The sequence below is a fragment of the Pygocentrus nattereri genome, chromosome 17, assembly GCF_015220715.1.
Source record: "Pygocentrus nattereri isolate fPygNat1 chromosome 17, fPygNat1.pri, whole genome shotgun sequence".
Lineage (NCBI taxonomy): Eukaryota > Metazoa > Chordata > Actinopteri > Characiformes > Serrasalmidae > Pygocentrus > Pygocentrus nattereri.
In genome coordinates, this window is record NC_051227.1 from 18588658 (window position 1) to 18603058 (window position 14401).

General features: G+C 36.3%; 1 protein-coding gene across 2 annotated transcripts in view; it reads left to right on the forward strand.

The window, feature by feature from the left end:
- The window catches only part of fxyd5 (FXYD domain containing ion transport regulator 5), a 24504-nt gene extending 19531 nt beyond the window's left edge, over nt 1-4973 (forward strand). The window contains exons 5-10 of one of the 2 annotated variants that reach the window (XM_017722686.2): nt 537-566; nt 916-945; nt 1320-1349; nt 3287-3361; nt 3488-3533; nt 4723-4973. In XM_017722686.2, coding sequence (XP_017578175.2) covers nt 537-566; nt 916-945; nt 1320-1349; nt 3287-3361; nt 3488-3533; nt 4723-4747 — 236 coding nt within the window. In that variant the 3' untranslated portion in view covers nt 4748-4973. The remainder of the gene's footprint in view (nt 1-536; nt 567-915; nt 946-1319; nt 1350-3286; nt 3362-3487; nt 3534-4722) is intronic. The other variant, XM_017722687.2, reaches the window with a different exon arrangement.
- The last annotated feature ends 9428 nt before the right edge of the window (nt 4974-14401 follow it).

The following is a 14401-nucleotide window of genomic DNA, read 5'->3' on the forward strand; positions in this document are numbered from 1 at the left end:
TTAAGATTGGAAGGATGGAAGAGTTAAAGTGTCAGTAGGTGCTCAAAAGTGACCCCTATAAAATCCCAAGTTTATTACATTCTAAGGCTTATTATTCAATAACTACAGTGACTTCAATGTAAACTGGCTGAACTACTCTGAAGCTATAGAATTGTGTAATAAAACTGTGGGTGCTGCTGGCCATTTAATAAATGAATAAAAAGGGGTTAAATAGTGGACAAATTAAATAGATGAGTGATATTATATTTAATGTTGCATGATTTTGTTTCAATTTCTGATACCCTCTTATATGGTCAAGGCCCACTAAGCAGGTTAAACGTTTTGAAGTTAAGAAGCTCAGCTAGTTAGCACTGAAGTCCCTGTAGTTGCTGAATAATAAGCCTTCGTAGGTCCTACGTCTGGGATTTTAAGGGGTTAAATAGGGGTCCTTTTCCATATCATTCCATTAATGATGTTCCTAATCTGAACATGTATGTTTTCATGCTTTTGGTGCTGCTTTTAATAACACTTGCCGTAATTGTCACATTTCTCTTCAGAGCCGAAACGGAACGAGTCCTTCCATTATGGTAAGAGTTCATTACATTCAGTTTAAATCAGAAAAATGCTGTCACTTCTGCGAGTCATGCATTGGAACACATAGAATCATTTCTATGGTCAATTCATCATAATTCATCTCAATGTAAAGAATGCCTGTTGGTTTCAAATGAGGTAAAAAAAAGAAGAAAGTTGATGAAACATAATATCTGACACTAAAAAACACAATAATGCCCAGTAATACACACACACACACACACACACACACACTTCTTTTCCATATCATTCCATTAATGATGTTCCTAATCTGAACATGTATGTTTTCATGCTTTTGGTGCTGCTTTTAATAACACTTGCCGTAATTGTCACATTTCTCTTCAGAGCCGAAACGGAACGAGTCCTTCCATTATGGTGAGAGTTCATTACATTCAGTTTAAATCAGAAAAATGCTGTCACTTCTGCGAGTCATACATTGGAACACATAGAATCATTTCTATGGTCAATTCATCATAATTCATCTCAATGTAAAGAATGCCTGTTGGTTTCAAATGAGGTAAAAAAAAAAGAAGAAAGTTGATGAAACATAATATCTGACACTAAAAAATACAATAATGCCCAGTAATACACACATACACCCACACACACACACACACACACACACACACACACACACACACTTCTTTTCCATATCATTCCATTAATGTTATTAATCTGAACATGTATGTTTTCATGCTTTTGGTGCTGTTTTTAATAACACTTGCCGTAATTGTCACATTTCTCTTCAGACCTGAAATGGGACGAGCCCTTCCGTTATGGTAAGAGTTCATTACATTCAGTTTAAATCAGAAAAATGCTGTCACTTCTGCGAGTCATACATTGGAACACACACAAAGTCGTGGAGAAAAATTCAATTTGATTCAATTAGATTAGATTTGATTAAAGTAGATAAAATGTTTACACAGTATAAAATGTATGTGGAACTCTGGCGTGCTGCTCTCCACACAACTCCACAGTATTAGACATGGAAATAAATCATTAAAGATATATTGCTTTGAAATATTTCTCCAGTCGTGTAAACAGAAGCTGAGTGCTGCTTCTCTGGACACTCTGCCTGTAAGTAAAGATAATTGCTACTTATAAGGCTCTTCTTATTTTGCTATAACATTAATTACAGACAGTTGCTTTACCATCCAAAGAAAACTCCACTCTTATCTGCTGGAATTGTGTTATTCATCCATGTTCTCAGTGACCTCTTGTCAGTTCAGATATGTATCACTGATTATTTCATGTTTTCTGTTCTCTGTGCTTCATTAAAATCACTCATTTGCATGACCTGTGTAAGCTAGTGCTTGTTTTCATATATTACGTGTATATAAGCATTCTTGTTCTACTTAGATCAGTAGTTCTATATATGACTATATATACACATGGTGTAATGGGTCATCAGATTGGTGAGTAATATGTTGTATATGTTTCTATATTGAACCTTTTTGAAAATGGTTCTATATAGCACTCAAGAAGTGTCCTTTTATTTTTTATGATGAGAAACTTTAAGAGAACCATTTTCAAAAAAATGGTATATATTTCAACATGCAGAGAACATTTTAACTCTTCACATGACACCCCTTCAAATTATTGAGGAGTTTGGGTGTTTCAGTCACAGCCACATCTCCATAGAGAAACACTGGCAGGGGGAAATGCTGAACAGCTCAGTGACTTTAAATGCACCGCTGCCATAGAATGGCACCTTTGTCCCAAGTCTATTGGTGAGATACCTGCCCTGCTAGATATGCCCCGGGCAACTGGAAGTGTTATAATTGTCAGATGGAAGCAACAACAGCTCAGCCATGGAACAATAGACTATGCAAACTCACAGAGTGGGGCCACAGAGTGTTGTAGCTCATAAAACCTGTCCACTGTTGCACTGCAGAGCTCCAATCTGCCTCTGGAAGCAACAAGAACTGTGCATCAGGAGCTTCATGGGATAAGTTTCTATGACTGAGCTGCCAACAGTGAAGTTTGGTGGAGGTGGGATTATGAGCTGGAGCTGTTTTTCGTGGTTTGAGGCCCTTTGTTCCAATGAAGGGTGACATTAATGCTACAGCACACAGACATTTTAGACAGTTGTATGCTTCCAACTTTGTGGCACCAGTTTGAGGAAGACCCTTTGTTTTAATGTGTTTGGTGAGGAGGAACTCCAGAGTCCTGCCCTCTGCCCCCCAACACACCTGTAGGATGAACAGGAACATCATCTGATCCAACATCAGTCTGACCTCGCAAATATTCTTTTGACTGAATGGGCACAGATTCACACAGATACACTCTAGAATCTTGTGGAGAGCTTCCCAGAAGAGTGGAGGCCATTATAGCCGCAAAGGCAGGGCCAACTCCGTATTGATGCCTATGGTTTTGGGATGAGATGTGCACCAGGCTCATACAGGTGTGATGTAGGTGTTAACATAGTATACACGTGCTTGCATATCTCTGTTGTCGGTTCAAAACCTGGTATCTCCATTTTTGACATAATTTGAAAATGCCTGCTGCCCTTTACATTGTATGTAAATTCCATAATGAATAGACCAAAAGAAACAGTCCACAATTGCTTGAAATAATGTCTGGCTCCATTGACTTATATCAGAAGTTAAGTGGGATTTTCTTTCTCCTATAAAGTTATTTAATTTTGTGTGTGTGTGTGTGTGTGTGTGTGTGTGTGTGTGTGTGTGTGTGTGTGTGTGTGTGTGTGTGTGTGTAGATTATTCATCTCTGAGGCAAGTGGGCCTGAGTTTTGCTGCTGTTCTCTTCGTGTTGGGCATCATGGTGGTCACTTGTAAGTAAAGGCTGGAACTACTCTGTTGTTACTTTGATACTGATCTATGAGGTTTAGATGTGAAAATCCTCAGAGCACAACTATCTTTCACTTTCTGTCTATTTGATACTCTTTTCATGATCCAAGGTGGCAAAATGAGACGGATACCTCGCTGTCGCATGTCCAAAGGGAGGTAAGTGTGTACGCGCAGATGATGTGCAAGGTGGTTCTGACATAATGCTTGAACAGCAAACTTTAATGTCCTTTAATGTCTTTTCTGTAAGACCATACAATGTCTTCAACACACAGAGGGTGTCAAGACTAAAACGTATGCACTGAATATCAAAAACGTAGTGTCTATATTTCTCTATACTCCATGCATGTCTTTGGCCGAGCAGTACAGTCGTGGTTTCATGTAAACCTATAAGCCTGTTTCTTAGCGCACCCATATAGAGAATATAAGAAAGGAAAAAAGGCTTTATTTCCTATGAACAAAGTTACTGAACCACATATATGAATGTAGACAGCTCTGACAGGAGCCTAATGTCGCTTAAATTGACCCGTGCAAAAAAGGCAATTATATAATTTGAACGCTATGAAGCAGGCATAATAATACGTTTCACAACCTTTTGACAGAGTTACTGAAAAAAAAAAAGAAAGAATCAACTTTCATAGCTGGAATTCTCCCAGGAATAATGCAAATGCTGCTGAGGACTTTCTGTTCACCAGCACTGCAAAGACCTCCTGAACTTATTTTTTAATATCAATCTCACTGATTCCATGCAGACTTATCTACACTAGTTGGTGAAACAGTACAGTAGTTTTTGAGGTTTCACTGCTTTGAAATGACTTTCGCCTCTTCAAGAGAGCCAGAGCAAAAAAGCAAGCAAGAAGAAAATGCATTGGACACGATGTTTAATTTCTATTCATCAGATTTAGCATAGAGTATCATAGCTGGAGCAGTGGGTCACTCGGTAAAGATTCCGTTACTGGAAGTGGAGGATGGTTTCTTTCAAACCAGACAACAATGGATGTCGACTTCCAAATACTAACACTTCTAACTTTTGGCCTCCACTGAGCGAGTAACATAACCTCCTGGGGTCAGTCATTGCACTGTGTGCACCGAATCAGCTTCATGTAGATTTTTTTTAAATATTAACAACACCAGTTGCATTTTACTCTTGGAAAGAAAAAGGTTATATTGAAAAAATATATTAAACAAACATAAATTTTCAAGGATGCTTACAGAGTAGGCCAGTGGAATGCTGGACCCCTACAGTTTAACCTCTTGACCTATAGACCCATACTGTCATTCAGCTAGTAAGCTATGAGTTTCTGGATTGTGTTGATGTGTTCTGTTGTGTGTGACCCTGTGTCTGCAGGTCGTACGAGGTGACCAGAATGTAACGCAGGCCGGAGAACATCATCAGCCTGCAGGAGAGCAGCAGATTCACATGATCGTCCAGTCAGACTTGTTCTCACAGCACTGTGTGTGTGTGTGTGAGTGTGTGTGTGTGTGTGTGTGTGTGTGTGTGTGTGTGTGTGTGTGGGAGGAGGGTGTTAATCAGTTGAACACTGTATCATCTGTTTGTGCAGATGTTTTAGAGTCTGAAAATAGGAATGTTTTACACTATTGCATTTATATATATATATACATATATATATATATATATATATATATATATATATATATATATATATATATGTATGTATGTATGTATACATTGCACATACATGTGATATACACCAATCAGGAATAACATTATTACCACCTCCTTGTTTCTATGCTCATTGTCCATTTTATGAGTTTCTCTGCATACTTTGTTAGACCCCTTTTACCCTGTTCTTATATATATATATATATATATATATATATATATATATATATATATATATATATATATATATATATATATATTAAGTACATGTTTTATATTTATATGTTTACATTTACGGCAAATTGATTATTTTACTCAGACAGGCCAAGGTGGTGTTAAGAGTCTTGCCCAAGGACTCTTATTAGTATAGTGTAGAGTGCTTGTCCTAGTGAGGGATTGCACCCCAGTCTACAGTGTAGAAGGCAGAGGGGTTAACCACTACTCTATATATATAGCTTGGCTCTGTAGTAAAACCCGGGACTAATCAACTTCAGAACCAGCGAAGTGTACTGATTTTATTTTTCAATTTTCCTTTTTTTGCATTTTTTCGTTCTTTTTCAACAGAACAGACACCCCTTTTTTGATCAGTGATGTTAAGATTAGGGTTAAGCTTTTTTACATGTAATGTACATGTAATGTATCATTGCTGTCAAGCAAAAACCTTATATACATTTTTTGTCATTTTTCTTTGTTTTTATTTTTTTTCTGAAAATTACTATTAGTTACTTTTCTCTCTTTTTTTCTTAAAACTTAAGAACATTTTTCCATCTCCTACAAAGCTACTGTTTCAAACATACAAGGTTTTATTCTAACAGTGACTGTAATATATAGTTACATTACACATATCATCATTGCCTAAAAATAAGTGTCTCATTCTTGTTGCTTCTCTATTTTTTTGACATAATTTAAGAAAATCAGCTACATTGTGTGAGAATTTCATGACAAATGGACCAAAAGAAATGCTCCAAAATTGTGTGAAGTAAAATCTCTTTACCTTAACTTACAATAAAAGTAAAGAACATTTACCTTCTCCTGTAAACTTGCCATGTTGGAGATACTTATTTTTCAGGACACATTATTGTTACTGACAGGTACCTACATACAGTACTGTGCAAAAGTCCGAGACCTCTCTTCAATCAGATCATTTCCAATTGAACATCTGTCCAAGTCTTTTCTTACCACCAGGTAAAAAGCAGAAAGTATGTATTTAACAGAAAATTACACAGAATTTAATGTAATATCAAATACTCTGTCCACTCTGTACCTTATTAGGGCTTCCATTCTTTTTTTTTTTTTCAAACAAATCTGTAGGGATATTTTTCCACACATCCAAAGTTCAGTCTTAGACAGCGGCTTCATTTTCTGCTTCTCATAACTCAAATAATCCCAAACACTTTCAGTGACGTTGGGGTCTGTACTCTGGAGTGGTCAGTCCGTTGGTCTGACAACATCAGCAGCTTCTTTGTTAGATGTGTCTGTTTCCTTTTCTCTTTGAGGTTCTTCTTGACAGCTACACTTCCTTTCAGACCCGCAGCACTAATGTGTTTTCTGAAAAAAGAATAACCTGTTTTTAAAGGCCATTTTGACTGGAAATGAAATGAATTACAGTCTCTGACTGTTGCACAGTTCTGACGCCTGTCCTGACAGGGTATGAAAACAAGGATGTGTGTACAAGTGTGTGTGTATTTTGTACAGTGTAAACTTGACCTCCTGGTTTGCAACAATAGCGATGGATGAAGAATAAGACGTGTCGTCATGCTGCACCAAACACTGGCAGTGACACAGCCATAGGGCATCCACTCCCTCCTAAAGAAACCACCCACATCTCCCACATTAATACACGCTGCTCTGTGTCCATGCATAACTTTCTTTCAGCACTTTTTCCCTTTTCTCTTCCTTTTATACACTGCATTTATCACATCTATTAATAATGTGGCCTTTTTGTGGGGAATAAAAGCTTTTGTGGCTCACAAGCGCCCTCAAGAGGCTCAGAAAAGAGGCCTTTTGGCTCAAAACTGGGAAAGTATGATGTGAGAAAGAAGAAATGAACATGTTTTATACTGACTGAATAAATATTTTGCGCTCTGCGTGCTGAATCACACAACTGGATTCCCAAGTTACTCTTGAAAAGGGAGTCTTGGGAGGATTTGTCAATACTTGTCTGTTTCAGTAGGAACTTTAGGGGGAATAAAAGCAAACGAAAAGGCTTTTTGCTCAGTATGAAAGCTCACTGGGCCATGAAGGGAGACTGTAAACAATGGAAAATAAGATCATGCTGACAGCAGACAAAGGGCTATCATCAAGATCATCTTAGTAACAGTGTATTTCCATGACATGTTACCTAGCAGGTCAAAAGAACGACTCACAAGAGTGATTATGTTAGGAGATGTTAGAAATTGCTTTCATAAACAGGCAGTCAGTCTGAACGTGAATGGCCTTCAAAATATTCCATAGTTCAGTAATGGAGATGTGTGTAAAGAAATATACTAACTCAGATTTCTTTATAGTGCTGCTGATAGGAACTAGGGGTTATAGTCTCTACAACACAAATATAGCCATTTTATTTACTATCCAGAGAACTACATGACTCCTGAGTTGGTTATGATGGTAAAACAGTGGAAAAAAATGGAAAAAAGTTTTCTTTGGGACTTTTTTGCCATATAACACACATGGACCCCTTCACTATTTTTTATTAATTACAGCCAAAGCCGTCTTAAAAGTATTGTAAAACAATAAAGTAAAAGAACATTTTGACCTTCTCCTGTAAACTTGCCATTTTGGAGATATTTCTTTTTCTTTGGACAGTGACAGTATAATGCATTCAGAACATGTTATTATTACAGGTACCTACATACATACAGTTCATTTTTCTTCTTTTCTCTTCTTTTTTTTTGTTTGTTTTTGCATAATTTGCCTTGTAAACTGTTACAATAAATGGGCCAATGGAGAATGTCTGAAATTACTATTACTTAATTTTTTTCCCCTCTCTTTTCTTAAAAGTTAAGAACATTTTTCCATCTCCTACAAAGCTACTATTTTGAACATGCAAGGTTTTGTTCTGACAGTGACTGTAATATATAGGTACATTACACATATCATCACTGCCTAAAAATAAGTGTCTCATTCTTGTTGTTTCTCTTTTTTTTTTAACTAATTTAAGAAAATCAGCTACATTGTGTGAGAAATTCATGACCAATGGACCAAAAGAAATGCTCCAAAATTGTGTGAAGTAAAATCTCTTTACCTTAAGTTACAGTAAAAGTAAAGAACATTTACCTTCTCCTGTAAACTTGCCATGTTGGAGATACTTGTTTTTCTTTGGACAGTGGCGATATGTGTAATACATTCAGGACACGTTATTAGTACCTACAGGCACTTACAAAAGTCCAATACCACTCTTCAGTTATGTCATTTCTAATCAAGATGGCTGTCCAAGACCTTTCACAGCATCAGGAAAAAAGCAGAAAGTATATCGCTGCTGTCGGATCAAAAATTTGTATCTCCAAAATGGTCACTTTACAGGAGAAAGAAAAAACATACTTTACTTTTAATATAAGTCAATGGAACCAGACTTTTTTAGAAGTTATTTTGGGCCGTTACTGTTGGTCTGTTCATCAAGAAAGTTAAACACTATGTAAAGGGTGACAGTTATTTTCAAATTACATCATAAACTGAAAATGAACAGAAATGGAGGTACAATGTTTTGTTCTGACAACAGCGATATATTTATCAGAATATTACAAAGAACTAAATGTAATATCAAATACTTCAGTATTTAATGTGTCCACTCTTTACCTTATTAGAGCTTTTATTCTTTTTAGGAAATTTGCTTTTAGTTTTTCAAAGAAATCTGCAAAGATATTGTTCCATACCTGCAAAGTTCAATCTTAGACTTTGGTTACATTTTCTGCTTCTCACCATCCAATTAATCCCTGACACATTCAGTGATGTTGAGGTCTTTTTCTGTTTCATAACATGCTACCTATACTTGTACCACTTCAACATGAATACAGCTTAAAATTACATTTAAGGCAAAAACCTTCTCACAACCATTGTAAAGAAATATTTTAAGCATCGGTCACATTCATAGCCATTTCTTTAAATAACTTACTCTAATGCAGCTTTTAGAAGCATTCAAAATTTGGACATCTGGTTCATATCACCACATTTTTTTCTAGAACAGAGCATTTCAGATCAAACTAGCCACAATTTCTACTTACATGTTACTGATTTAATTATCCTGAATTTTTATAAATTCCCTTTTAAATTGTTGCCTAACTAAGATTACACAACAGATTAGCAGATTAATTTGCTACCATTGTACAAAAAGTGCTGCCAATTAATAAAACAACAGGGAAATTCACTTGTTATTGCTGTGTCTCAGTTAGCATCAGGTTGGCATGCTAATGTAGACTAATATTTGCCCATTATGAATCATGGATGTAAAATTCCATAAGTAGTGATGTAAGGGGTCTACTAAATGTGTTAGGGGGCTCAAAAGTTATGCCACTGGGTTTAAGCTTTCCCATTCCAGTACTATTTTTAACAAACTCACGTCAAAACTGACTCATCGTTTTCCTTTGAGGGAATATCAAACGCCATTTCATTACTGTGTTAGCTCAGGTGAAGTTTATCAGATGAGCCCTCAGGTGGGTGAGGGAAAAAGTGAACACAAGTGTCTGCTTTGTCTGCAGAACTTCACCAGAAATCACACCTTGGATCTTCCTTTTCTAAAAAATAAAAAAAAAAAGAATAAGGCAGATAAAACTGTTTGAACATATACTCTTGATATATGACTTACATTAAGTAAGTGTGTTGTTCATGTGTTACATGGCGTAGACTTTATATGGTACTTCCATTAAGCAAAACCCAATTTTATCCAACCTTACCCAAACCTAATCCCTAATCCTCACCCTGTCCTTAATTCTAATCCTAAACATGACCACAAACCAAAATGCTAATCCTAACCCTAACTTTAACCTCAACCCTGACAAAACCTAATCCTAACCTTCACCCTGGCCCTAATCCTGACCCTAACCTTAACTAAAACCTAATCCAGTGAAGCTCCAGGTATTGAATAGTGTCAGTGTGTCTACAACAGCTGGGTGAGGACGTTGAGATGGTCTGTATGAAACTTGTTTCATGTTCAGTTCCTCTCAGGTTAAACATCTACAGATAAAAGTTGGACATCTACATATATGAAGTTGGACACCAAATAAAGTGAAAAACAATTAAATTGAGGGACACTAAACAAATTTAATCTGCAGAATTAATTAAAAGTCTCTTGGTGATCTACTGAATGTATTCACTGCTACTACATCATGGATCATTGATGTGTTACTGAGAGTCTGAGTGTTCATTTCATCTAATATCTATTACATCTAATCCAGTTGATAAAACATCATTACTCAGCTTGTTACGTTCATCCATCCATTTTCTAAGCCGTCAGGGTCGCGGGGGGATGCTGGAGCCTATCCCAGCAGTCTTCGGGCGGAAGGCAGGATACACCCTGGACAGGTCGCCAGTCCATCGCAGGGCAGACTTCACAAAAAAAAAGTTCTTCTACCAAGTTTGCAAGACTAGCTGATTAGCTACAGTGCACTGGGGCAGTCGTGGCCTGAAGGTTAGGGAAATGGCCCTGTGACCGGAAGGTTGCTGGATCAATCCCCAGTGCCAACAGTCCATGACTGAGGTGTCCTTGAGCAAGGCACCTTAGCCCCAGTTGTTCCCCGGGTGCTGTGGTTAGGGCTGCCCTCCACTCTGGGCAAGTGTGCTCACTTAAATGTGCTCATTAAATTAAAAAGTGTCACTTAATTCCAGTCAAAAATTATGCTCCTCCCCACAACCCAATGTGCCAAGAGTGGCCGCCAGTGTAACTTAGATGTAATTTGAAGTTGACGAGGCTTGTTGAAACAGGAACTTGTGTTTTTCCATATTATATTTCATTACATCTTCCCCTAACTGTCCCCAGAAAAGAGAAAAGAAAACATTCTACTACAACATTGAAGAGAATGATCAAATATATTTTATTTCCAGAATACATGAACATACAGGATATAAATCATCTGACAGTATATAAAACATTCAACATTTATCATTTAATCTTCAGTAGAAACAATTCACAAGTCCTTGAGTCAAGATTAGCATTACAAATCCCAGAGTACATGGTTAGTTAGAATCTAAGTAAGCAGAACGGTTTACGTCGGCTGTGTTCCAATCTCCAGCACTTCTGAGTGCACCAGAAGTGTGCAAGCATCTAGAAAGAAGTGCAGCTACTATGTAAGTAAAGATGCATCCTCTGAGGTTATAATACCAAAGAGAACTATACTGTGTGCTCATTGGCTGATGAAACATATGCATGTTAAATAATGTTTTTAGGAAATGTGACTGGCTGAAGTGCCCATTTAACAGTAAAATGCAGTATTTTGACTGTACACAGATATCAGACACTAAGGCAAGTTTCATGGCGGTTATAGATAGTGTGGTTATGTTGTATTATGGAATTCCCCAGTTTGCAGAAGTGGAACTGTGTGTCCACTAATAAACTAGGGCTGGACTGTTTCCAAAAGAAAAGCATTACTGCTTGCCCACCTCTCCACAGAAACAATCAACAGACAACAGAGCAGAGTAACATGACTGTATTGTAGGTTCTTAAAATAATAATGTAGGTAAAAAAAAAAAAAAAAAATCTGAAAAAAATGTCCAGCAGCCGGACAAAACCTCTTAATTAACACTAAAAGTCTGTTTTCTCAATAATGGTAAAAAACTGTAGAATTACATCTATCCAATTTCTTACATTTTTCTATTGTAGTTCAATAGTTTTTATTTTTTTACGGCATTTGGCTGACACTCTTATCCAGACAACACAACTGCAATGTTAAAATACAACATGTTGTTTATTAACAGGCATTCACCCATTGTTTCTAAACAGGCTTTGATCATGAAATTCTATAGTACTTTGACAGTGAAAATACTTTTTTTTTATTATGTAGATTTAACTCTACTTTTACGTTTCATTATATATTTCACAGGTTCAGTTTCAAACTCTATCTATTTCACTTTCCATAAATGAGGCATTTTGGAATGTTAAATATTAATGTTATCTGTTGAAAATGTTGATTCTAACCTTTTGAACAGTACTGCAGTCCAACAATGTATTTAACATATAATATATTCGAAATGCTGGTTATTTGTCCATATCATACAGCCCTGTAATTAATTAATGTTTTAAAATACAAGGCAGTATAAACATTTTTTAAAAAATATATCTAACGACAATATACACCGTGTACAAACATCATCAGTAACACCAATGACAACACCTTAAACCTTCTCAACACCCATAAAACCAGTGGTAAGTCTTCAAGACTGACAAGATATAAGAAAAATAAAACAAAATAAAGATAAAAGTGCTAAAAAAAGTGTAAAAGCTTGAGAAAACCCTCATTATTCTGTCGCTGTCAAACAATGGCGCATGGTATTTCTCCTAAAATCTCCATAAATGTCAGTCTCACATGCTTGTAGGCAGACTGGGTGAAATTATTCTATTGAGAAAGATTATTTTACTCAGAATGATTTATTTATTTATTTATTTTACCGTTAGGTTAATATGAGGCTACAACGTTGGAGGACAAAGCTTAGTTACGATTTATGGGTTTAATCTAAGAGCTGCATTGAAAAAAGAAAAATGAAAAAAGGAAATTTTTTTTTTTTTTTTTTTTTGCATCAGTGAATGCAATAACAAATTGCTTTATTATAAGCTGGCATGTAACAAAATGGCTTAGTTTATTTTCTTATTTAGGAAAACAGTTGCCCCAGTAACTTTGCCATTCAGTGAGGACAAAGAATCGGCCCTTTCAAGAAATCTTTTATCTTTTCTATTGAGGAAAATCAATAGGCTAGTCAGGCCCAAAGTAGAGAGTAAGACTGGTAAACTGAAGAAACGGTTTAAAGATAATGCTTTGCCCTAAAAATAATGGCCACAATTTTGCCCAAGAAGATGCACTCAGAAAGAGAGAAAGCAAATCCAATTAAAGAAATTGCTACTTTCTTTTTTTGAAATGATTTTGTAACTGAAATGGCAACTCTGCAAGAACACTTTCAGTAACAGATTTAACAGGATTGTTATACTGCCGTTCACATCAATTAGCCTTGAAACAAATGCCTTTAAAGATACGTGCACATGCACCCCAGCCCACTTCCCTGGCAAGCTCAAGCATCTAGACGCGTACTCACAGAGCACCTCTAGATCGGAAAGTAGGGAGAAAATAAACTGAAAGTATGAGTGAACACATTGAGCCTGGGTGTTTCACACCATCCTTTCACCTGTGGGCTTAGAATGGCACAACAAGCTATTTCAGCCTGGAAACCCCAACACACATACAGACACTACCATAAGAGCGTTCTCTCAGAACTCTTAAAAAAAAAGAAAAAGAAAAAAGTGACCCCTGTGGAAAAAGTGCCCAGTGTCCCCCTGAGCTCACATGTAAGCCTTCCCTTGCAGGCCTATAGCACTTCAGAATTTCAAGCACTTGAATGAAGTGCTACTAATTCCCTCTCCAAGGATGGGGAGAGAGAGATAGTGAGAGAGAGAGAGAAAGAGAGAGAGATAGTGAGAGAGTGAGAGAGAGAGAGAGAGAGAGAGAGAGAGAGAGAGAGAGAGAGAGAGAGAGAGAGAGAGAGATAGTGAGAGAGAGAGAGAGATAGTGAGAGAGTGAGAGAGAGAGAGAGATTTGTTTATAGTTTGGAATGAATTAATATTGTGTTATTGCAGAAAAGTATACAAACTGATGCTAATAAGGTGTATATTGTGGAAACCAAATCTCAAGGCAGATAACATGACCAAAATATGTAAATAGAGAATTACAGTTTGTGTATAGAATTAGATCATATGAAGCTGAAAATGCAGCAAAATTGACAAGACTGAATTTTGAAGACGTAGAAACATGTCAAAGGATGTCCTCTGAAAAGAACTGAAGGTATAATAAAAAAAATATATATATATATAATATGTAATATGTATAATATGTAATATATATATATATATATATATATATATATATATGTAATTTCAGATAAATATCTTCTGCCTAATATTGTTAATCTTGCAAGTGATTCCAAACTTTGGAAAGAAAAATAAAAGATTTATATATATATATATATATATATATATATATATATATATATATATATATATATATATATACTGCCTCTCCCATTCATACTCATTCTTCCCTCTCTCTTCATCACATTCTTCTCACTCAAGATAGCTCTGCCCAATCAATATTAATCTGGTCTCATACATCATACTGCTCTTTACAATCACTGAGAATTGAGGCTATTTGATGAAGCACCAGAACTGCCATCACACAAACTGCTGTAGAAGTGACCCTTTGTGCCTTTT